This window comes from Pseudorca crassidens, chromosome X (genome assembly GCF_039906515.1).
Source record: "Pseudorca crassidens isolate mPseCra1 chromosome X, mPseCra1.hap1, whole genome shotgun sequence".
Classification (NCBI taxonomy): Eukaryota; Metazoa; Chordata; class Mammalia; order Artiodactyla; family Delphinidae; genus Pseudorca; species Pseudorca crassidens.
The window spans coordinates 119,586,390-119,611,592 of record NC_090317.1 but is presented as its reverse complement, the minus strand read 5'-3'; the positions used below and the strand labels follow the sequence as shown (position 1 = coordinate 119,611,592).

General features: G+C 48.4%; 1 protein-coding gene across 2 annotated transcripts in view; it reads left to right on the top strand.

Annotated features, from left to right (window-relative positions):
• Window positions 1-7,450: 7,450 nt before the first annotated feature.
• The window catches only part of NHS (NHS actin remodeling regulator), a 349,080-nt gene continuing 331,327 nt past the window's right edge, over window positions 7,451-25,203 (top strand). For both annotated transcript variants that reach the window (XM_067723301.1, XM_067723300.1), the window contains exon 1: window positions 7,451-8,559. In XM_067723301.1, coding sequence (XP_067579402.1) covers window positions 8,031-8,559 — 529 coding nt within the window. In that variant the 5' untranslated portion in view covers window positions 7,451-8,030. The remainder of the gene's footprint in view (window positions 8,560-25,203) is intronic.

The window sequence follows — 25,203 nt, the reverse complement described above, 5'->3', positions numbered from 1 at the left end:
CTGCATCATCTGGCCAGTCCTGAACGCAAGGGTGTCTAGGATGGGTAGGAGGTTGGCTGGGGCCATTGCCACCCGGAACAAAATTGAGATTCTGTTAGAAAAGGAGAAGGGGTGAGTGGGGAGGCTGATGACAGTGTCTGTCACCGTAGCAAAACTGAGCAAGGCTATGAGTGGTTCAAAATGAACACCTTCTCGAGAGCAAATAAAGGCAAAATTCAAATAAAAATGGAAAATAACTTAAAAACCTCAAATCCCTTTTTTCTCTTTTGCTCCTTCCCCATCTTTTTATGTTGACTTTCCTAGTAACCAGGGCTGAAGTTCTTCCCAAAGTCCATAGGAAATACTTGAAACATGTTTCAAAACAAATCAAGATGAGCCTATAATCCAGGCACTCTCGCTTACCCCCTTTTTTTCCCCAACAGAATTCTTGGACAACTGTTCTATTTTTGTCTTGGTGGCCTGACATTCCATCTGTACACTAGTGAGTGTGGATGACGATCACCTTTAAAATTCTTCTTTTACTTTTAAGGAGGAAATTCGGACTGCTGCAATGTTTCTGCTGCTGTTGCCGTTACTATAGGCGACTCCTAGGAGCTGCCGTTTCTGATGGTGGGTCTTGTGTTTCTCCACGGAGAAGCTTTCATTATTTCCAGATTCCTAGTGAACCCACTATGAGACCATTGAGACAGGATGAGAAATAAAAATGTCTACTTTGTTCACTGGGCTGTTATTCCTGGATCTTTACAGTTGAGGTGGAGAAAGAAAACACCCCCGGAAAAATAATTTAAGAGGCACGGCTGGTCGGTTGTCTCCTGTTTGATCCCAGGAGCCCTGCAGTTCACGCACAAATATGAAAAGGGCCACGGAAGTAAATTTCAGTGACATTTTTTATTTCAGAATCTCCCGCCGACAGAATCACCTTTCCCACCAAGGGTCGTTTTGGTGCACGATTTAAAGACTGGCCTGTCCAGTGAAGTACCTTTGTGCCAAGAATTGTGGATTTTTCTTTACAGGGTTCCTTCTCTGAGTGGTCGTGCTGGGTTTGAATCAGTGCAGTGACCTTTTTCAGCCTTTGTGTTCCCCATTCATAAAAAAAATTGGCGGTACTTTTTGGTTATATTGATGTGGAGTCACCAAGTCAAATATCCTGACCCCAAAATACCTACCTCACACCAGCAGCAGCATTTTGCCAGGCCAGACACCATTTGTGCAAGTAGGTTTATAAGCCAGTTTTATCTGAAGGGTGTTAACAGTTCCTTCCAAAGAGCCGGGTTCTCGCCCATCATTGCTAATTGGCCAGATATTGGGGGTTTTTCTTTGTTTGTTATAGCCCGTCGAATGCAATATCATATATTATTATCTCGATGAGCTTCCTATGGGGGTGTTAACTTGTTCTACACCCCCATAAAATACTTTCTTCTCTGGTTTTCTTGTTAGATTTACCAACATGTCACTGCTGTACCATTACCATTTAACAGCCTGGAAGGCAGAAAGAACACACTATTATACAAGTCTTGGCAAAGGCAACCCCGATGTAGGGAAATCAGTAAGCTTCAGGAAGTTTTAACTTGCTTGCACCCAGTCTCTTATCATTTATACGAGGTTCGTATTCTTCCCTGACCCCCTGATCTCGTAAAGGAAATAGAGGGGAAAATGGGGAGGGGGAGGCGAGGAAGAGACACAAATCAGGCTGAGCCATAGCCGTTTCCAGGGCCTGCACTTAACATCAGTGATTAATCAAACTAATGGGGAGTTCTAATTCGGTGCTCTGCTACCCCTAAGCCCTGTAATTGCGGTGTCTCTGAACCCAAAGGAAACACGTTGCGCTCTGCGTGCCCAGGCACATAGCTTTTAAATCTTCATAACTCTGTAATTACTCCAGCGCTTTCCTTCAAATCTGGCTTCATTTCACTTCCTTAATGAGCACGACGATCTTGATAAAGTTTGAAGTTTGCTGCCTCTGCCGTTCCCAAGGACTCAATCCCAGACTGATAATGTGAGTTGTAGATTTCACTCCCTCAGGGTCCTCTCAGAAAGAGCTGATTTATTTCAGGACCACCACAGTCCAAAGCACTTCCTGTGGGTCAAGGCCAGCACTGGGTGTTTTCATCACAGAAGGGTGCTTGGAGAGCAAATTCTGAACAGTTTAAAAAAAAAAAAAAAAAGAAGGAGGTGCAGGGAGTGGGGAGGCGGGAAGCTTACGAACCCTTGGGGAATGGCTGTTTCACTTTATTAGCGCCATGTGCTCCAGAGACTGTGGTTCATTTTACCCAATCGAAGACTTTGCTTTATAGTAAATATATTAAAAATCCACTTCCTCTTTCTAAACGGAGCCCTGCCAAAGAGTGAACATTTCATGTCAGCTTAAAAAAAAAAAAAAAGCAACATAATTTCCACATTCTTTCTGCTACCAACTGGTTTGCAGGATTTGGAAAAGATTTGTTGGAAATGCCCTTTAATGATACTAGTCAAAAGCTCATCTTCTCTTGCAGCTGGTTGGAGGGTCTCAGTTTGGGCCACCCTGTTTTGCTTTTAACCATGTGGTGATGCTTGGTCTCAGCTTCAGTCTTTCCTTTCTAAGCTGTAAGAAGCAGCCCTGAAACCCATGTTGCCTTTAGAATCCCTGCTCCAGTCTGTATTCCCCCCAGACAGTGTTAATCGCTCTGGGATTCTGGGCAGCACTTAATTCCTATCTCTATTACAGCTTTTGCCGGCACTGCGCTGCCATTGTTTGTTTACATGTCTATCTACCCTACTAGACTCCACCCTTTGAAAGCGATGTTTGTGTCTTCTTTCCTTTTATATCCCTGGCAGCAAACAGAGGCCTGAGCACCCAATAAATGTTTGCACTCAGTAAATAGAGCTTCCGGTAAATGTTTGTTGCATAACCAGAGGAACGAATAAGTGAATGAAACTCCCTTGTTGTTTGCTCCATCTGCTTTAACTCTGTCCGTTATTTTGATGTATTCGCAGTTCTGACTAGATCCAGATTTGGCATGTTTAAAATTATATTCAGTTGTAAAATGTGAGGCTAGGATTTTTGAAGATAAGGAAGAAGTCAAAATCTCTCCCATTGGAAACAATGTGAGTAATCAACAGTTCTTTGCAGGGAAGATAAAAAGGCTGCTTGGAACAATCTTTGGATTTGCTGTCTTTGGCATTTTGGGAAAACCATTTAATAGCATCATTGTTTTTCTCCCCATGTTTCCCTGCCAGTAAAATGCAGAGAAAAACCTCTGTCCTGCATACTTAATAGACTAGATGAGGATTTTTTGAGGAAGAAAAGCACCAACTAAAACAAAGGAAACCCTTTTGTAGTGGTATATAGTCTTTTTTCCCCGCCAGGAAACTATACACTTGATAGTTGTCAACAGGCAGGTACCTGAACTTATTTGTATGGTGGCTTCACATTTTGATATTTAGTGAATTTTTTCCCCCGGTGGTTCCTGGGAACACGGGTACACGAGACCAAATTTAAGGTTCTTGAACTAGAAGGACTTGGACTTTTGAGTTTCAAAAACGAAGCCATGAAGGCTTTGGACATAACGTTCACGGTGCGAACCACAGATCTGGGAGAAAGCATGCTCCCCCCCGCAGTATGGCAAAGAAGCACAGGCTGCCGGCTTCCTCCTGGGACCCAGCACAGCTAAAGGAGAGAGGGAGCTGGTGAATCTCAGAGCTCAGCAACTAACGGGAACACTGGGGAGAACCCCCTTGGGAGCACTGATGTGGAGGAGAGAGGGGCCAGTAACATCTTCTGCAGCCTTTCTGTTGGTTGTGCGTATGTCTTCTTCCCATATGTTTCACGGCTCTCTCATCTTCAGCTTTTAGTTTGCCCTCAAGGTGTTTTTCTGTGCTCTAACTTTATTCGAGGGTACAGTTTGAGTATAGGATAATGATGAGCTCCAAAAAGTGTTCTGCTTGAATGTGAACCGTATGACTCTCCAGTAGTTTCCCAAGAATGGCAGCCTCTCCTTTCTTCTCCAGCCCTTGCTACAGACTCTGAAATCTGTGCTTCTGCCTCTAGCAAGTGTAAGGCACCTCCAATTACAAGATATTTTCACGTTGCGTTTTATGGTTTACATTCATTCACTTTCAAATTGTTGCTTTTTCCTTATGGAAACTTGATAGATTTCTCTATCTGCGAAATGGTTTGGGTAACTTGGGTTGGGATGGGAGGCGCATAATTTTGCCCAATAAAATTACTGAAAACGTTTTTTTATTTAACAGCTTTTTACTCAGCGGCAGGGCTTTTCGGAGTGAATTAAAGTGATTCAGTGAGGAATAGGTGCAATTGGGTGAAGGAAGGGAGACTCCAGCCACTGTAATTACATGATTATGCTAACAAGCCCGTGTGTCTCCCGGAATTTCTTGGACAAAAGAAATATTTTTCAAGTATAAATAATGGCGGTGCAGTGTCTATGCTGGAATATTTGAAACAGAACAGACATTTTTGGTGAAGGAACTTTCAGGAATCTCTGCTTTGTTGCTTGTGAGGTTCCAGAGGCTGCTTGACAACGGTTCTGTGCTAGCCGGAGCCTAGCCAGGCTGAGGGCGGAGGGGCTGTGTGGCTTCTCAATGCCAGTCCTGTCCTTCAACAAAGACCTTGTCCCCGCTGGCCTGCAGCAGGCAGGAGTGTAACTGTGGGGCGTGGTGACACAGGATACTTCGTTCGTTTTACAATGGCAAAGGGTATATACTGACCGAACATTCGAGTTTATGGGAGAATTGTGCTGGCCTTTGAGCTGCATGAATGACTGCCCGGAATTAGGCAATGGGGTCATTTTTAAATGCTGCCTTTCTTTTCCCTTTTGGCTATAAGCTCATGGTGATAAATATGTGTACATGGTGTGGGGGGTGGGTATGTGATCTCCAGACATCAACACACACATAAGTAGATGTAACAGTCTGGCTTCAGATGTCAACCTCGATTTCTTCAGAGCTTTTTGTGGGAAAACTCGGAGTCAAATGGGGCAATCCGGGATTTGAGTAAGAGCGACACAGCTCCTGGATGTATGGAAAATTCATCAGCACGAAGAATATTCGTGCACCCCATCACCACGACATGATTTAAATGCTTCGGGTCTATAAAGTAGCAGCCGAACTGAAGCTGTGGGCGTAGGGTGAGGGTGGAGCTTGAAGTGGGAGGGGCACAGTGAGGCCCCCAGGTGGTCTGAAGCGGCCCTTGCAACAAGGCTAGCGCACAGTTTTTTTAGGCAGCGTCTCGGATGTTTAACGATCACTTCTCTAAAAGTGCCTTTATTCACACCTTCCAGTGGACCGAGAAACACATCAGCCCACCGTGTTAATGCATATTTTAATTAGTATTCGTTTTATTTTTGGTGACTTTGAAAGGAAAGCTGTCCTTCAAAGTCATCAAAAATAAAATACTGAAGTGACCTTGGAGAGGTCCCTGCCGACTACCAAAGAGGGTCCAGGGGCAGTGAGAACGGAGGAGATCAAAAACCACAATCAGAGCTTTTTATTTTTCCCACATGGTTTTATTAGCACATGACCAGGAGGCCAGGAGATTACAAAGAGTTTCTCTTTTTACACTACTGAACTGTACTTTGAATCGTTTTGAGATGTCGACTTGAGTTTCTGCTGGCCACTTTGGGGCAGACAGCAAGGTAGCTAGCGTGTTGTAGAACTTAACTACCCCGTGGAATCCTACCCCTCCTGGGCCCAGAGGAGGGCTCCCCCTCCCGTGGAATTTTTCCGTCCTCCCCTTCAATCACCTCTGTCTGGTGGAGAGGACCCCTGGACGCTGGGACTAGGGCAGTGCCGGGGGAGGGGCAGTGAGCAGTGGGGCAGACTTGCCACGAGGGCCTCTAACTGGAGGCCTTCACATACCCCTCATTGTTCTTTGTGCCTCAGTGTGTTTAGGGAGGAGCGCGCGGCTTGGCTACCTAGCAGAACTCATGTTCGGAATTGTGAACATATTAAAAAAGTCAAGCTAGATTTGAAAACAGCCAGCTCTAAGCTCTCTAGATTTGTGAGATGAAAAAACAACTCCCAAAAGACCCTTTTCCAAAATATTCTTTTTTTTCCCACTTTTTATTTGGAAACAAACCCAAATTTAAAGTTGCAAGAAATGTACGATGAATCCCAATCTGCCCTTTACCTAGACTCGGTATTTACCTATTTTGTCATATTTTCTTTTGTCTCCAGATACATTATTATCATCACTCTTCTTGTTGCTACTGAAACACTTATGTGTACCTTGCAGACATCATGACCTTTTACCCCCAAATCCCCAGCCTGGATCTTTTATGAACAAGCACACTCCCTCGCCAAAAATGTTATATTTTGAGGTAGAATAGGAGAGGGGGGGTCTATTGAAGCCTTTATGACTGAAGTATGGGCCAGTCCAGAGTGCCGAGTGGCGGGCCCCACCACTGGTCTGGAGGGCTTTATTGTTGCCATAAAACATATTTTTTCCATGTTCTCTTTAGACACATGAAATGAAGTCTGCATTCCCCAGATCTGGCTTGTGGCTTTAAAATAAAAAATATTTTTACAGTATTCTTTTTGGAGGGATGAAAGCATGCATTTTATTAACATTTCTCAAACTCTTTTTTGGGTTTTAGGCTGACAGCATCCAGCCTTCGACTGCTGCAATCGAAATAGTGTACATGCCTTTTTAGAACTTACACCTTTCAGTTAACCAAATGGGAAAATCTTCCTTTCTTCTGTGAACCATCAGCTCTCTGATGGAGAACTTTCACATTCCCGTGTCTGATCAGCAGAGTAGGTTGACAGGGAGGTAATATGGCTTATCCTACCGAACGCGTCAATGAGTTTTGCAAGCAGTTTTCTGGGGGTTTTGCTCACGGGTGGTTTGGGTCTCATTCATGATGTTCTACAGAGACCTGGCCCAGCGTAGCGGCCGGCCGAGGGATGCCCGGGAAGGGGTATAAATAGCGTCCTGCCCTCTCTGGCCACCCCAAGCTGTGCCCACGCCCCGTCACCCTCCCCAGCTGTGTCACAGCGCTCACAGAGCCCAGGGCACTCTAAGGGGCAGCCCAGTTTTCCCAGCTAAGAACTCAAAGGACTTGCTCAGAGCTGGAATTCGGCGAAGCAACTTGCTCCAACACGTCAAATCTGCCGCATCTCCAGCACCCCACCCTCCTGCCTCTGCGCTCGCCACCCACACCGGCAACCCCAACTTGAGGACTCCCCGCCCTCACCGCGCTGACAGTCTCAATCCTCACCCCTCGGATGCGAGGAAGTGTCTTTGCATCAGAACAAGCCTGGAGAGGCGAGGCCACCAGTGACTCCCAGCGGCCGCACAGGGCGCTGCGCCCCGCTCGCCCGGGCCTCTCCCCCCACCCCTCCCCTCCCCTCCCCTCCCCTCCCCTGCCCTGCGTCCGCCCCGCCGCCCCCGCGCCGCCTCCTGCGCCTGGGCTGGAGGCGGATTCCTCTCTCCGGGTTTTCAAAGCGCCTTTCCGAAACCTCCTCCCAGCCCAGAGAGGGAGACAGATCCCGGGCGCAATTGCTCCCCGGAGCGGCCGAGGGGCGCGCGGGGAGAGGCCTGAGCCGGGGTACTTTCAAACTGAGGCGCGCGCACACCCACCCACCCAGACACACACGCGCGCGCGCGCGCGCGCACACACACACACACACACACACACACACACACACACACACACGCCCATTTATATAGGCGGTGGCGGCGGCAGCGGCCGGGGCGGCGGCGGCGAGCGCAGGAATGATGGAGCTGAGCCAGCCGACCCGGGTTGGAAGCAAGTGAGGAGAGCCAAGGCGCGCCCCGGGATTTCTGTGCCCCGCGCTTGTCATCCTCCTCAGGGAACGGTGCACGCGGAGGAGGAGCGGCTGGACTGATTTGCTAAGGGGAGGGCGGGGACGAGGAGGAGGCCAGGTGAGCGAGGAGCCCCCTGCGTATCCGGACTCCCCGAACGCGCCTTTGCCCGACTCCTAACCCCTCTCCACCCAGGTGGGCGCGCCCGTTTCCCCGCTCGCCCGGGGCGCTTTGAGGAGACCAGAAAGTCGCGGCCCGGCTGCGCGGGATGCCTTTCGCCAAGCGGATCGTGGAGCCGCAGTGGCTGTGCCGGCAGCGACGCCCGGCGCCTGACCCGGCGGAGGACGCGAACAGAGGCAGCGCTGAACCGCCGCCGCCGCCCCTGCAGCTGCCCGGCCGACGGGACGAGGCCGTGGCGCCGGGGCCGGAGGATCCTCCCCGCGCGCCCCGCGCGCTGCCCGCGCCAACCGACCAGGCGCTGCCGCCGCACGGAGAGGCGCCCGCGGCGGGCGAGGAGAGCGCGGCAGGGGTCTTGGAGGCGGCGTCAGCGGCCGGCGAGGCGTCCTCGGCGGCGGCCGCGGCCGTGTTGCTCATGCTGGACCTGTGCGCGGTCAGCAACGCGGCGCTGGCCCGCGTCCTCCGGCAGCTCTCGGACGTGGCCCGGCACGCGTGCAGCCTCTTCCAGGAGCTCGAGAGCGACATCCAGCTCACTCACCGTCGCGTCTGGGCGCTGCAGGGCAAGCTCGGTGGCGTGCAGCGCGTGCTCGGCACGCTGGACCCCAAGCAGGAGGCAGTGCGTGAGTACCCGCGCCGTCCTCCCACCCGCCCGGCGCTCCGCGTCGGCGCCGCACCCTCGCGCCCTCCGCGGTCGCCGCAATCCCGGCGCCGCGCCTGCTGCAGCTCTGCACCTTACGCTTGCCTCCCCTGAGACCCACCCCAGGCCTCCCGGAGTTCGGGGCAGGGACGCAGACGCGGAGGGGAGAAAGTTAAAGGGGCAGTCTCGGGACTCGAAGGCAGCCGTGGGCTGAGAGGGAGCATTTATGGGAACACAGGAGACAGGGGGGCCTGTCATTCACCTCTGGGGCTCGATTTCTCGGTCCCTCCCCGGCGGGGCGGGAGGTTGGTGCAACTTCTGTGGTTTCCAGTAGCCCATCCCGGAGCCCTGTAGTCCCCCCACCCCCACCCCAGTGCGTGCTTGGGCCGCTCGAGGAGCAGTGAGTGTCCTCTTAGGGCTTCTGCAACGCCGTGGCGTTTTTGTCCCTCTTACTGTGACCTCACGTGCTGCACCAAGCCGCGAACTTGTGCCTTGCGTTTGTGTGCGACGTAGCGCGGCGCCATTCGCCTCCCGGAGTGAACTCCGAAGAGCTCTGCTCCAGCCTTCTGGCCTGGGAGGGGCGTGGATGGAGGAGTGTCCCCGGCCCTGGGGAGATCGATGAGACCCTTGGGCATCTCTTCTGTCCTGAACAGAACAGGGTTCCTACTAAATGGCTGTCTGTGCCATCTTCTCGGAGGGGTTCCGCCCCCCTCCCTTTCCCCCAACGTGGAATGTCGTCCAAATTCACCCGTGTGTACAAGACCCCTGGACACCTTTGCTGCCCGCTAACTTCACTCTTGCGACATCCCAGGGCTCCCAATAAATGTCATCCTGGCGCTCAGGAGAGTCCCCTGGCACACGGTTGGCTAAATCGGGAGGCGTTGGAGTCATTTAGGAACAACCGGACGGTGGGCGGGGGCCGTAAGCCAGCACGCCGGTCCTTTGGCGCCTAGTCCAGCGGCTGCGACGCTCGCAGCGAAGGTGATGTCAGCGGCTCTGACTTACATAAGAAGCTTCCCCGGTTGCTGCAGCAGCTGCGCCGGTGGCGGTGGCCGCGGAGCGCGCGGGGCGGGGGCGCCCTCACGGCATCCTTCCCCGGGGACTTCCGGGCACCTCAGTCCCGCAACCCGCACAGCCTCCTAACCGACCCCCCCGCCCCGTTCGCGCACTACCCCCCCCCCCCAAAAAAACCCCTCTGAACCCCGCCCCGGGAATTCGCTGCTTTTCTGCAATAACAATAATAATAAGCGTAATGAATAAATGATGTGCGCGATCGGTTTTCGCAGCTATAAAAGACCCGGAGTTGGGTTAATGACTGGTTGTTTAAAAGGGCAATTCCGGGGATGAGTTCTGGAAAGAATTAGGACTGCCGTAGGCCAAGTCGTATTTTACTTTTGGGACTTGAAATGAGCGCTTTAATCCTGCCTCCTTTTTACCTCAAACCACACAGCAGGGACCGGCCCTTCACTTTCAACAGCGCTGATATCTGGGGAGTGTGGTCAGGGTGAGTGGTGATTTCACTTGAAAAGAAGTGGAGGGAAGTTTTGCAGACTGTTGAGTGGTGCATACATTTCCCGTATGTGTGTGTGTGTGCGTGTGCGTGTGCGTGTGTGTGACCCACTGCACCTTAAATTAGATTTCTCACAAGTGAAACTCAGAGATGGAGCAGAATGAGTTCTCTTCTCCCCTTTTTCTTTAGAGGCAGGAGGGGGTAGTTATGTACCCAGAATTTAATATAATCCTTTTCACTGTTTGGAGTACAAACTAATGGTGAATGGAGAAGAGAGGGGATTTTTGGTGTGTGCATATGACTGATGAACATATACTCTATTTGTGCATATTTATACATGAGTAAATAAATGAAGATGGGGCTCATATAATACGAGGAATAGACTTCAAATCTATTATTTTTACGTTTTTCAAAAATGGTGTCTCCATACTTTGTGCACAGACCTCTCCTCTTGTCCAGATAAATTTAGGATGGCATTGTTCCTGTTTGATGTCGTAAAAGGCATTACCTTCGGGAGGAAAAGCACAGTATTATGTGTCTTAATTTGGGCTTCCCAGTGTGCAGAGACGGAGGCAAGGATTTCTGTGCAAGGAGTTTATTTGAGAGGGGATCCCAGGAAGCACAGGGAGGGAGTGGGGAAGTGGGCAACTAGGGTTCAATCCAGCACACACCTCAGAAGCGTCCCACTGAGGAGTGAGGAAGCTGCAGTATTTCTCCACCAACTTCCATCGCTCACCGATGGAGAGCACCTGGAGTATGAACTCCCTGGCTCCTGGGGCCTGCCCCCGGTGTGGGCTCGGCAGGCTCCCGGGCCAGGTGGAGAGATGCCAAAAGCCTATGGTGTGTACCGGAATGTCTGCAGGGGTTGCCTGGGGAGGGGAGAGGGGCCGTGTGTGGGTGGAGTACCAGTGGCATCTGCTACCTCATGCATGTCTCTTTAGCATTGCTCAAGGTCTCAGGGAGCTTCAAAGGGAGAGGGAGCCTGGAAGTGACCGAAGTTCTCTTTTCTCTCCCTTTGAATGTGTCTGGGTGCCTCCATGCCCCCTGTATAGCCTTCCCACCCGGGTCACCATTCTCCATGCTGCTTCATCCTTGGACAGCTGCTTCCTGTTGCCCTGAGACAGGCTGGAGTGGTTTTTGCGGGGGTGACATGATCTGACACACACTTCAGCAAAGTCGCTCCGGAGGCGAGTCCGGAGCTGGTAGACCAGTTAGACAGTGTGAGTGGTGACCGTAGCTGGGACTAGGGTGACGGTGAACAGTGCTTGGATTCTGAATTCACTTTGGAAATAGAATTGACGGGACTTACCAGTTGGTTTGGGTACAGGGTATAAGAGCAAATAATAATACTAATTGTGGATGACACCCAGCGTTGTTGTTGTTTTTGGCTTAAACAGCTCATAGAAGGTCCATTTCCAGAAATGGGTAAGGTTCGTGGAAGAGTGGATCTTTTATCTTTGGGGGTGGGGATGGAATCAATGCTTTTCTGTTTGTGCCATGTTAACTTGAGCTGCTTGTGTCTTAGACAATTAGGCGTGTGAGTTCAGAACTCAAGAGAGAGGTCCAGGCTGGAGATGTAGATGTGAGATGTAAGGGTAGAGATGATACGCGAAGCCCTGGAGTTCGGGACCGTGTAGAGAGTAAAGAAAAGGGGACCAAGACTTAGCCTGGGGCAGTCCAACTTGGGAATTTTAGTAGAGGAGAAGAAAGACTGAGGAAGAGCAGTGAGCAAGCTAGAAGGGAAATCAGGAGGGCATGGTATGATGGAAGCCAGGAGAAGGTGTCTCAGGAATGGAGGAGGAATCGTTTTGGTCAAATGCTTCTGAGAGGAAGATGAGCGCTGAGGCAAGGCCATTGAGCTGGGTACGTTTTTAGCAATGAGTGGCCCTGCTAACTGCTGTGTAAGTGGAGGGGTGGAGAGGAAGGCCACATAAGAGGGGATGAAGAGAGAACAAGTATGGTATGGTCTTTTTTATTTTTATTTTTTACATCTTTATTAGAGTATAATTGCTTTACAGTGGTGTGTTAGTTTCTGCTTTATAACAAAGTGAATCAGTTATACATATGTTCCCGTATCTCTTCCCTCTTGCGTCTCCCTCCCTCCCACCCTCCCTATCCCACCCCTCCAGGCGGTCACAAAGCACCGAGCTGATCTCCCCGTGCTATGCGGCTGCTTCCCGCTAGCTATCTACCTTACATTTGGTAGTGTGTATATGGCCACTGTAGCTACTCTGTGGGTAGCTAATAAAAATCTCATTGTGGTTTTAATTTGCATTTTGCTGATGGCTTGTGAGATTGAACACCTTTTCATATATAGTTTTGACCGCTTGAATATTCTCTTTTGTGAATTCCCTGTTCGAGACCTTTACTCCCTTTCCAGTAAGGTTCTTTGTATGTTTTTTTCTTGTAGGAGTTCTTTATATATTGTGTATATGAGTTATTTGTGAGCTATAGATACTGCAATTACCGTCTCTCTGTTGTGTGCCTTTTTCCTCTCTTAGTGTTACCGCTTGGCGAGCGGAAGTTCTTATTTTCATGTAGTCCAACCTAAGGATCCTTTTCTTTATGGTTAGTGGTCTTCGTGCTCTGTTCTGTTTGTTCGTAAATTCTTCACTGACCCCATGGTCGTGAGGATATTCTTTTATGTTCTAGAAGTTTTTTTTGTTTTGCCTCTGTCGTTTAGATCCATGATTCACATGGAATTGATGTTTGCAAATAGTATGAGGTAGGGATCAAGATGCCTTTTTTCCATGTTAGATGCACAGTTAATCCACTGCCATGTCCTGAAAAGACCATCGTTTTCCCATCTCACTGCAGTAACACGTTTGTCATCTAGCGAGTCGATTTATTTTATTTTTAGTTAACATTTATTCAGTTCTGCTCTGTGTCAGGCCCTATGCTAAGATTTTATATGAATCATCTTATTTAATCTTCACAGCGACTCTATGAGAGTGATTTTCGTACTTTACTGAGGATTAGCAACTTGCTCTGGGGAGCAGCAGCTAGAAAGCGCTGGAGCCTAGAATTAGGGTCCAGGTCTGAGTGCACAAACTATTCCCAAACATCAGTCTTTTCTCCCACACGTTGCTGCACAAATCCAGGGGAATTACAGTATGAAAATCAAGGCCCTTCTCGATACGCTTCTGTCCACTTGACATGTCCCTCCCTGCCTTCCCCACATTCCACCCCAGTCCAGTCACACTGAACTACTGGCTGTACCCCAACTTGCCAGGCTTTCTCATCCTTCGGGCCAATGTGTATACTACTCTTTTCTTCTGGAACATTTTGCTGGCTCATTTCTGCTCTTTCTTTGATAATCAGTGGACACGTCATCTTCTCTGTGAAGTGGAATCTGATTCCTTGCCTGCCACCTCCCGCCTCCGAGTTTTCTAGAACTCTGTGCTAACCTTTATCTTAGCTTTTCTCCTTCTGGACGGCAGACTGTGTTGGCGCCCTGCTAGATTCCTTCAGCCCTCACCTCTCATTCTGATGGCTGCTAACTGCCAACTCCCGTGACTCTGCCTAGGGCTTTTTTTTTTTTTTCTGACTGATGGACCGCGCTGGGCCTTGCACACAGGGAAAGCCAGAAGTGCAAGCGAATCATTGCCTCTGAAGTAGTACTCAATCAATGATGGACGGGGCGTTGGTGGACCAGTGGCCTCACTTCCTTGCGCCTTGGCGGCGAGAGCTCTGAGGCACGTTCTACACCATCTCTCAGACTTCCCCAGAGGACTGAGCTGCAGTTGCCCACAGTGGCGACTTAATTGGAAAACACACTGTGTATTCACTGCCTTCTTTTCTCCGTCTCACTTCTCAGTTACCTGTGGGTGCTTCCTGGGGTCGCCTCCCACGAAGCCTTCTTGCACTTGAACTTGCATTTGTACTCATCAGGTCTGGGAGAACCCATGTCAAAACAACCTGTTTAATCTTTGAACTGTGAGGACAGAGACCTAGGGCTGGGAGTGTGGTAGAGGTGGTGCTTCTCATTCTTTTTCCCTAAACTCCTTCCCCGAGGGTCACTAGATTCGTCACATGGCCAAGCCCTCCCGTCGCTCTGTGCTGGGTCTGGAAATAACTTACTACCCTTTAGTGAGCTCACAGTCTAACCTCTCATTGGCGTAGGAGGAGATCGTCAGTGCTTCAGAGGTGAGAAGAGGCTGGAAGGGAGCTCAGGTCCACGATGACCGAGACACACCCGCTCAGTTCCTCAGCGTTTCCTCGGCCAGCCTTTGAGGGGACTGCTTATCGTCCTGTAGAATGGGCAGGTGATGACGGCCCCGAGAGACCCACGCTCCCTGTGTGAGATGCGCCATTTCAGCCAGAGCAGACCCAGGACCTGCTAAGCCCAGAAGTGGACTAGGAAGTTACACAGGGGGTGAATCGATCATTTGGGGTCGGTATGGCAGTGCTAATTGTGGGTTCAGCCTGATTTGGAAGGATCATCCTTTTCCTCCCCTTTCTGTTCGTTCTACCACTCGCAGAAACCCTTTGCAGTCTGCTTAATGTGTTTTTAGGGGGGGATATTTTCGGAACTGTCGTTAGGCGTCTTTTCCTCCTGGCTCTACTCAGTGAGTTCTTCTGAGGCATTATGATATCCGAATAGCTCCATTGAAAGCTGCTTTTAAACCCATCACGGAGCTACTGAGAAAAACGTAATCTTTCAAGTGTTAATAATTCACGGGTGTAATTTCCTCATAACCAGTAACAGCAGCACATTTCTTTCTGGACTTGTTGTACTGGATTGGGTATTTATTTATTTATTTATCTACTTAATATTTATTTATTTACCCGTGCCGGGTCTTAGTTGCAGCATGCGGACTCTTAGTTGCGGCGTCCAGGATCTAGTTCCCTGACCAGGGATCAAACCCGGGCCCCCTGCGTGGGGAGCGTGGAGTCTTAACCACTTGGGCCACCAGGGGAGTCCCTGGATTGGGCTTCTAGATCAAAACTACCAAACTGCTTTACCTCGGAAATCCTTGAGGTTCTGTTGGGCTGATATTGCTAAGATGGTAACAATAAAGATTCCTTTCTTCCTGTTTGTGGAGGCATTTTCCACACAATGCCATCAGGAAAGTGTAAATGCCGCATAAGTGCTCAGAAACATCTTCAGTCTCCGGGCTTCTGGTCTACGGTGGGCATCACCTTTAAGTTCCAGTCACATATGACATCTTTCCTGTTGTCCCACGTCAGCGCAAACGTCTTGAAGATCCATTGACTTCATATAATGCTTTGAATTTTTCTTTTGTGGCCGCATCCGTGCCTTGCGGGATTTTAGTTCTCTGACCAGGGATCAAACCCTGGCCCCCTGTAGTGGAAGCACAGAGTCCTAACCACTGGACTGCCGGGTAAGTCCCAGTGCTTTGAAATTTTAGAACAAAGACAATTTTAAATGCAGTTGGGATTTTGTTTTGATAGTTCAGTTGCATTTCTTTTTACTCCAGTAAAAATCGTGAACCAAAAGATTTTGTGGGACCCTCGGTTAAAAACAATCATGGGAAGAGTATCCCAAGACCAAACTATCAATCACAGAAATTCCTGCAAGTTCTTTTTGCATCAAGAATTCCTCACGAATCACATCTTGATAGTAAGTGAAAACAAAAGATAATGAGGTGAGAATGGTTTCTGAATGTAAGGCTCTCATTCTAGGGTCTAAATTGGTTGAAATAAGGTTTTGGAGAGCGCTCTTAACCAGACCGTAAGCCCACAAAGGGCAGAGACCCTGTCTAGCTCATCTCTGTAAATGACTAAGACAGGCAGGGTCAATTTTTGTTTCTGACGCTAATGTCTGTCCCTCAATCTATTAATGAACATGAGAAGGTTTGAGTGTAGTGAAATAGGAATCTGAGGACCTGGGCATCCGTATGCTGAAAAATTCCTTAATTATGAAACACCCAAGTCCTTCAAAGTGAAATTAAGCAAGAACAAAATGAAGTTAACAAGGGTTGGACAGTCTTGGGATCTTAGAGTTGGGAAAGACCCTAGTGTCCCTCAAATCCAGCCTCCCACTCGGGGTGGGACTCTTTTTAGAGATGTCCCAAGCGGAAGCCCATCTAGTTTCTATGCGCTCTGAGACTCCGAGGCGTGGCCACCCACACCCCAACTTTATTGCTGTATAGTTCCCATTCTCAAATAATCCTTATCTACACTGAGACTAAATCTGTCTTTTGGCAATGCCTGTCTTTCAGTCCTAATCTGCTGTCTGGAGCCATATGGAATCTGCTTATAATCTCTTTTCCAGGACCTCTTTAAGTGTCTAGAGGTGACTGTTATTGTCCCTCCTAAGCTTTCTTCATCCCAGGTGAAACAACTTCACTTCCTTCAACCAGGAATCTTAATGCCACAGAGGCTTCCTCTGTTCCATTTGTGTAGTTGGTATTTTGAACTTAAATTTCACAAGACTCCCCCATTGTCTCTGTTAAATTGAATCTTGCTTGCTTTGCTCTTTCATTTCCAATCAGTGGTGATGGTTTAAAATCTTGATTCAGTGTGTCAGCTACTGCCCACAGCGTTTTGCTCTTTGCAGACATCCTCAACATGATGCTACCCCATCACCCACATCTTCGATAAAATTATTGTTCCGATGTACTCAAGGCCAGAGCACACTGGCAGGCGGTGCTAACAACATCCCTCCAGGCTGACGTGTATTAATCACTGTTCCTTGGGTACCATTGTTGCAGCAGCCCCGAACGCTCCCCCCACCTTCCCATTCAAACCACATTTCTCCACCTTGCCCACAAGATCTATCATCATGAGTGATTGTCAGATGGTTTGCTGAAATCAAGATACCATATGTCTGTAGCATTTCTTTGATCTCCCAGTCTAATAACCCTACTCAAAAGGAAAATGAGGTTAGTCTGGCTCAAACTGGACTCACAGCCATCAGAGGGGCTATTTAAATTTCCTTGTGTATAATGGATAAAGAGTTTATTTGGGGGAACCCGCTTTGGTGTTCGCCATCAAAGGACTGTAAAGCTGGACGGCAAGGGAACTCTCTGGGTCCTAGAGTCCATTTCTCTGGCTCCAAAGTGCCTGGTTTGTCCAAGGCAGAGAATCCCAGTGCCTGTCCCTGCCTTTCTTTGAGGATACGTGGTGAGAACTTTATGTCCTTGTGCTCTGTTCCTTCAAGAAAGGTCTGGAATTCACAACCTTCGGAGTTTGCTTGGGCTCAGTTTGAGCAAGGTTGTCAGGTATCTGGTTTATCTAATTGTCGAGAGGAAGCTAGTACGTGGTTAAGAGTATGGAAGCTGAAGTTAGACCACGCGCTTCAAATCCTGGGTCCCCGGTCTTCATCTATTATGGGATGGAGATAAAAACAGTACCTGCTACATCAGTTTGTTGACAGGGCCAAAGGAGTCAGGTTGAGCGCTCGGGCACTTAGAGCTGTGCCTGGTACATGGTGAGCCCCTGGCAATTATTGGCTGTTATTTTATTGGTACTATAATTGGATCATGCAGAGCGGGAGGCCTGTGTTAATTTTTTCCAGGCAGGTGTAAACCTGTGCCTGAATCTGTAATGCTGGGTCAGGGGGAAGGAGACAGCTGACCAAGCAGTTCTCTGTCCCTCCGTGTGGTCAGACGGCTATTAAGATCTCTATGTTCTTTGTGGCCTCTTTTTTTTTTTTTTTTTTTGCGATACGCGGGCCTCCCACCGTTGTGGCCTCTCCCGTTGCGGAGCACAGGCTCCGGACGCGCAGGCCCAGCGGCCATGGCTCACGGGCCCAGCCGCTCCGCGGCATGTGGGATCTTCCCGGACCGGGGCACGAACCCGTGTCCCCTGCATCGGCAGGCGGACTCTCAACCACTGCGCCACCAGGGAAGCCCTTTGTGGCCTCTTTTTGTTATGCAGAGAGGTATCAAAATAAAATGACCAATGACCTTAGTATCCAGAGTCATTCATTTATTGTATTCCAGGCACTCTTCTAGGCCCTTGAGTTTCACCAGTGAACAAAAAGTTCCAAACAGTTTACAGAGGAGAGAGAGAAACCATAAACAGCAAACCTAGTATTACTTGTAAGGAGAGTACAAAGCACGTTCGCAGGTGTTAAGTGTTATGGGCGAGGGCCGTCCAGAGGACTGGAGTGAGGTTGCCGTTTTCAGTGGGGCGGTCAGGTGGGCCTCATTGAGGAAACGGCATTTAAGTGAAGATTGGGAAAAGGTGAGGGAGTTAATGAGGTAGTACGCTGGAGGACGTGTTTCAGCAGAGGAAACCGGAGATCCTGCCAAGGCCCTGAGCTGAGAGCGTGCCTGGTGTGATGGAGGGCTGGTAAGGAGGCCAGTGTGGTGGCTTTGGGGCATGCAGGGAGGAGAGTGGGAGGAGAGGAGGCCGGGGAGGGGGGCTGGAAGGCGGCTCGGCGGGGTAGAGTGTAGTAGGCCATCGTGAGTGAGGACACTGCCCTTTGCTCTGAGTGAAGTGGCGACTCACTGGACAGTTTCAAGCCTAGCAGTAACATGATTGACTTCTTAGAGGTTAAAAGGATCACTTTGGCTACTCGGTCAAGAAGAGACTGTGGGAGAGGCAGGGGTAGAAGCAGACAGACCAAGTCCGAGGCTGTCCTGGTGAGAGACAGTGGTAGTTTGGTGGAAGTAATGAGAAGCGGTTGGTTCCAGCTTAGAGCTGTTGGCATCTTTTGTTTCATGTTCAGGGCTGGGCACCTCGGCCCACACAGAAGGGCATAAAATTGAAAAGGAAAGGACCCCCCCACCCCTTACTCTGCCGGACTTGCTCCAAGGGAAGCCATGTTATAACGTTTCATGCTCCTGCTAGGAGGAGCGAAAGCAAATTCTCACACGTGTCTAATGCGTTTTGCAAAGCCAGTTCTTTATTTTTATTTTTACTTTTTTTTAACATCTTATTGGAGTATAATTGCTTTACAATGGTGTGCTAGTTTCTGCTGTATAACAAAGTGAGTCAGTTATACATATACACATGTTCCCGTATCTCCTCCCTGCAAAGCCACTTCTAAACGTCGAGGCAGGCTCTTGTCTCAGAGCCTTGTTGATTAATCTTATTTTGCTGTCTCAGAGCAATTGAAAAGACGATAGTCTTTTTACAGCAGAAACTAACACACCATTGTAAAGCAATTATACTCCAATAAAGATGTTAAACAAAAGTCCATGTATAATTTGCAGTGAAATGGACAGCTCTCGAGTGTGTAGTCTGGTGAGTTTTAACAACTGTATTCACCTGTGTAACCCACCCTCCTATTAAGATGGCGACTCTTCCGTCTCTTCAGATAGACAGTACTCTTTTGAGGTTAGAAAACAGTTTTTGAACTCAGGTGCCCTCACACCAGCCCCTGTCAGGCCTGTTGTATGAATATGGGCGTGGAAGATAAGAATTCCACAGAAACTTCGGGAGCATCCAGTAGGATCAGGCTAAGAACTAGCGATTCCATGTTTGAGATTTGCAAGGGAGCAAACTTCCAGTTATAACATAAAAGTCCTGGGGACGTAATGCACAGCATGGTGAGTATAGTCAATAATAACGTATATTTGAAAGCTGCTAAGAGGGGAGATCTTCAAAGTTCTCATCACAAGAAAAAAAATTGTCACTGTGTAAGATGGTGGATGTTAAGTAGGCTTCTTGGAGCCGTCATTTCACAATATATACCAATATTGAGCCATTACGTTGCACACCTGAAACTAATATAATGTATGGCAGTTGTATCCCAATTAAAAAAAGACTGCAAGAAAAAAACAGATTTCTAGCACAAATTGGGACAGTGGAGTTTCCTCACTTTGGTCTGATGGCGCTGTTTATAACATCTTGGTGCCGAGCTCTAGGGAGAGCACCGCTTGACACAAGGATAAGAATCTGGCCTCAGAGGCCCCAGGGGTAACTTAGAAGTAGGAGTTTTTCTAAGATAAAGCTAAAATAACATTTAAAAAGAGATGGGAAAAGAAAGAACTTACTACTCTTAAGCAAACTTGTAAGTAGCAGGGAATGCTGATTTGTAACTGTTTTTAGCTGATGCTTGAAGCCTGGCTGGAGGATGAGGAAAGTTGTTTAAAACGTGATTTCTAATTATTATATCTAAGTGCATTTAGATTTGTGGAATAAGAAGCCCTACTCTGGAGTTCAGCTACTCTTGATTTTTACTACTAGACAACTGAGGGAGGAAAGAAGTAGGAGCTATGAGGAAGGATGACAGCCAGTGAGACAGTGTTCATTAGATTATAATATCAATATTTATGTTTCTCTCCAAAGTGCATCTGGACTCTGTTCCTCGAGTCTGGGTTTATATGTATATATTTTAACATCTTTATTGGAGTATAATTGCTTTACAGTGGTGTGTTAGTTTCTGCTTTGTAACAAAGTGAATCAGCTATACGTATACATATGTCCCCATATCCCCTCCCTCTTGCGTCTCCCTCCCTCCCTCCCACCCTCCCTATCCCACCCCTCTAGGTGGTCACAAAGCACCGAGCTGACCTCCCTGTGCTATGCGGCTGCTTCCCACTATGGATTTATATTTCAATAATACGAGTAAAGCTGTGTTTTCCATGTGAATTTCGCATCAAAGCTCTGCTGCCTCAGCCCGCCGCCGCCTCGCCCCGGAAGTGCTCCCGTTTACGAGATGGCACACGTTCATTGAGACTTTGATTCTAGGGCTGAGCTTCGGGGGCGGGGAGAGCGCAGCATGAATAAATCCCACGGAAATCCTTTTCCATGTGAGAGTCATGGGGTTTTCTGCTTCATAAGTAGGAGAGAAGGATGCTTCAAAGTTTGGGGCAGTGTTGGGGGAAAGTGGGCAAACCAAGAAGAGACACCGGGAAGGCTGTCGTGGAAGGTTTTCGGAGAGTTTCACTTGGGTTAAATGCCTTCAGTGTGAGAGAAGAGATTTTGGAGCCTTGCTCAGGTATCAGATGTCACTGGAGCTCATCTGGCAAAGTTTGCGCTTTCGCTAATTAAAACTAATCCAGTTGCGCGAAGGAAAATATATTGCATAAGGTTGCTGCTTGTGTGGCTTTATTTTAACCCTTTCCCCGTAGCCTAAGACCGGCGAATCTCAGGCTGGTGTTAGGGTGGGAGGTGATGGTGAGAAATGAGATTCACTTACACGCTCATTTGAGTAAAGACAGTGAGAGGTGTAGCCTATTAAGAGCATTGGCTGGTCAAGGTCAATTGGAAGCCCTTTTGGGTTTTCTTGATTGATTTGCCGATTCACAGTTTTGAACAGCTGTTGAGTGAGAAGGAAAATTTAAAACAAAGCAAAACGAAACCTAAACCAAAGAGACACCCTCCTTTACTTCTCAGGTTGGACTTTCTTTCCGAGTTGCTCTGTCCACTTTTCTGTGGCCTATTCACCTTGGTTGGATCAAGCCCCCTTTAGGGAGCTTGGGTTCAAGGTTTGTACCCTGAGGGTCTGGGATTTTTTGTCATGATCACAGGCTGTGTTACTAATCCCAGTTGCCTTTCTAGTGAAAGGCCTTTGATTCTCTCAGTTCTGATACTTGCCAGCTATGCAACCTTAGACAAATTTGTAGCCTTTTTGTCTTAGTTTCCTTATCTGTGAAATGGGGATAGTGTTAGGACTCACCACAGAGAATGGTTGTGAAGACTGAGCGAATCAATCCATAGACAGGTCCGGCAGTGTGTGACATATACACAGAATACATAGTAAGTGCTAGTGAATGCCTGTATGCCATCAATGCTACTATTTTTGTTGTTGTTTTATCATTATTATTATCAGGGGGCTTGGGTAAAGGAAACAGATGTGAAAATGGATAATACCCAGCCCCTGTCGCTCGTCAACCAGCATAAATATTCCGGCTGGCTGGATGCAGGGTGCAGATGAGAGCAGAAGAATCTCAGCCCGCTTTCTGGCTTGGCTAGCCTAACTCATGTCATGGGATACTGCAAGAACAATTTAGCATCGGCTGCCATTACACCTTCATTGTTTTGGGGGACGTGGACTTCTGCTGATGGCGGGGGAGGCCTGGCTGAGGACGTGTACCATTGTGGCAGTGGTGCTGAGTGCAGACGCCCGTGCCCTCACTTTCTGGGACTGTCTGTATCATGTCCGGTAATGACTTGCTTTGCCCTTTTCCCCCTGGGCAACACAGCTAGACTACATTTCCCAGCCTCCCTTGCATTTAGGTGGGACCATGTAACTGAGTTCTGTCCAATGGAATGTGAGAGGAATAATTGCTCTCCTCTGGGATGGGCATATAAAAGCTCCTACCTGAGCCTCTGCAGTTTATTTCCTCCCCGCCGTGCTGGTTGCATGCAGAGGGTTCAGCAGAGGACTCCAAGGCCCTAAAGGATGGTAGAGCCACCAGACAGAAGGAGCCTGGGTCCCAGAATCACCACATAAAAGGCTGTCTGCCGCCACCCGATTGGCTTTCACATAAGGGAGAAGTAAACTTTCCTTGTGAGGTTTAGGGGATATTTGTTACAGCAGTTAGCTGACCCTGACTAATGTAGAGATACAGCGCAGGGAGAAAAAACGACTGGTTTTCCTGAAAATGAACAGGTGACGAAAGTACTCCAAAGTACTTTCACGGAATAAAAGGGGCTCTAAATATAGAGTCTTTTTCCCTGAGACACACAAAGAGTTTCTGTGTGTGCCCAGAGCAGTGTAACAGCTTTCCTCAAGTAAGCAAATGGAAATTAAGACTTGTTAACAGAGTTCTAGTTTCTAGAGAAACGTTGCTACCTGTGACCAATAGAATTCATTCATATTCATTCTCTTTCTCTCCCACCATATAAAAATGATATACATATATTTGTAAAACTTTTAAGAGCTAATTACAACACAAAGCAACGTGCACAAGTTATAAACGTACAGATCGATGAATCTTCACGCACTGAACATGCCTCTTTAACCAGCACCTGCAATAAGAAACAGCATTCACGGCCCTCAGGAAATCCTGCCAGTTCCTCTCCAAGCATGCCCCCCGCTCCCCACCTAGTTGGCCATTATCCTGACTTCTGACAGGCTGTTTTGGTCTGTTGTGTCATCATCCAGTATGTGCTTTTTTATATATGGATTTTTTTGTCTGCTCAAAATTATATTTGTGTGACCCATCTATGTTGTATGTAAGTGTCGGTCGTTCATTTTCATTGCTGTATAGTATTCCTTTGTATGACTGTACCGTGATTTATTTGTCCATTCTGTTGTTGATGGGCATTTGGATAGTTTCCTGTTCGGGTTATTCTGAATAATGCTGCTATGAACATTCTAGTTCCTAGCTTTTGGTGAACGTACCTACACTTTTCTTTTGAGTGAAAACTCCCTGCCTTGTAGTTTTACAAAACTCTCTTCCTCAGTAAGATGTTTCAAGGCTCTGACAGTGACTGTTCTTATTCCTTGCCGTCTCTTGGCTTCTAGGCTAAGCAAAAGTTTCGTTCTGCTTTTCTGGAATGGAAAGATTATGCCTGATCTGTAATGGCAAAGTTTGGGTGTCTAAAATGAAGGAAATGTGATTTACTTCAAAGGACCTTATTTCCGCCTCTTTTTATATTAAAGCATAGCCACGGAGCCTTTTGATTCTCAGACGAGGGCTGTTCACAGAGCTGTGTTTCAGATCGCTTGGAAACTCCTTGTAATCGGAGTTTGCCACTGGAATCTTTACTGGCGCGGCTTCAGCTCTTCCTCTGTGAGAAGGAGAATCCTTTTGGATTTTCAGATCGCTTCCTTCCCTTGGGGAGGGAATGGAGGACACATCGAGTGATGAGTCCTCTAATCCCTTGGAGGGATTAGCCTTAGAGCTGTCGGGAGTTGCCTCCTCTGTTTGCCCCTACTGTCAAGATTTTATGCAAAATCTAGGCAAGGGAGAACATTTCCTCAGAAGGGCAAGAGGCAACGAAGAGGGGAAAGCCCTTCTGTCCCGCTGAGGGGGTTTCTGCTCATGGCTCTGCTTTCAGGGCCTTGGATATCTGATCCACAAAGTAGCAACCCGGACTAGACGGGACTTTGTGAGGCCTCAAGCAAGTTCTAAAAAGCCGCCCACCGGACTTTCTTTCAAACCTCCGACCCAGGCTCAGCTTCCCAGACTCCATTGCTGAGGCTAGAAGTCCTGGACTCAATGAGTAGTGTAACCCCCGTAACCCCACCCCAGCCCCCCAGGCTTCCTCACTGGAGAATTGAGGAGAATTGAGGCCCGACTGTTGGAGTCTGAGCCTTTTCCTTCAAGCCTCCTGGAAATATCCGAAACATCCTGGGGGCTCCAGCAGCCGGACGGCCGCCTGGTGTTCTGATGGAACGTTTGGTTCCTGTGGGTGTGAAAGTGTGTGAAGCCTTTACAGTTAAGTCTGAAAGATGGCTGTGAAAAGGCCCCGGGGAACCCCGCTGCCGAGTGACACACAGCTGAGCCTTCGGAAGGGGGGGTTTATGATAAATTTGAACATGGTTTTCAGCTTCACTGTACTTTGCTATACTCCTTTAACCGGCTAGAGGATAAGTGAGCTGATTCTTTGCATGGGGAACTGCTTTGGACCGTTAAGCCAGATTTTCTTCAAATGCAGAGGAGACTGTAACTGACTTTTGGCTTTTAAAAGCTGGAGGCCTGATGAGACGGCTCTGTGAGGTCAGAAGTTGCAGCTGGGGCCAGGATAGGCTCTTCTCTACGAACCAGGTGTGAAATGCGAAAGAGATGTATGCAGAATAAGGGGCCTTTAAAAACCCAGATTTACTCTGAGGACCTGGGTAGCTCTTGCTTACATCCACTGCTTGGCTCGAGTTGCCCTTCTCTTCTCGGGGGGCACAGCCGAAACCAGGGCCTACAATGTCTTCTTCACCCCTGAACTTTTTTTCTGTGGCCAGCCCTGCCCCTGGTTTTTAGAAAATGGCTGAATTTTTGCCCGAGCTGACTGTCATCAAGGAGATTCTTCTGGACGTGTTGAGGCGGACATCAAGCCAATTCGCGGGCACACTCACGTTTCCTTTACATTTGTTGTGTGACTTCTTTCTGCTAGTACATGTTACTCATGTTATTTCACAAGCCCCTCAAAATGCTGTGATGGAAATGTGATTTTTTTTTGTGGATGAGGAAACGGAGGCTCCCCTGGTGGCTCTAAGAGCACACTGCTTAAAAGGGCCTCAGCCAGGATCTAGACATGGCTGTCTGTCTTCAGCTTCGATCCTCTGTTTACCCTGCCCAGCTCCTTATCGCC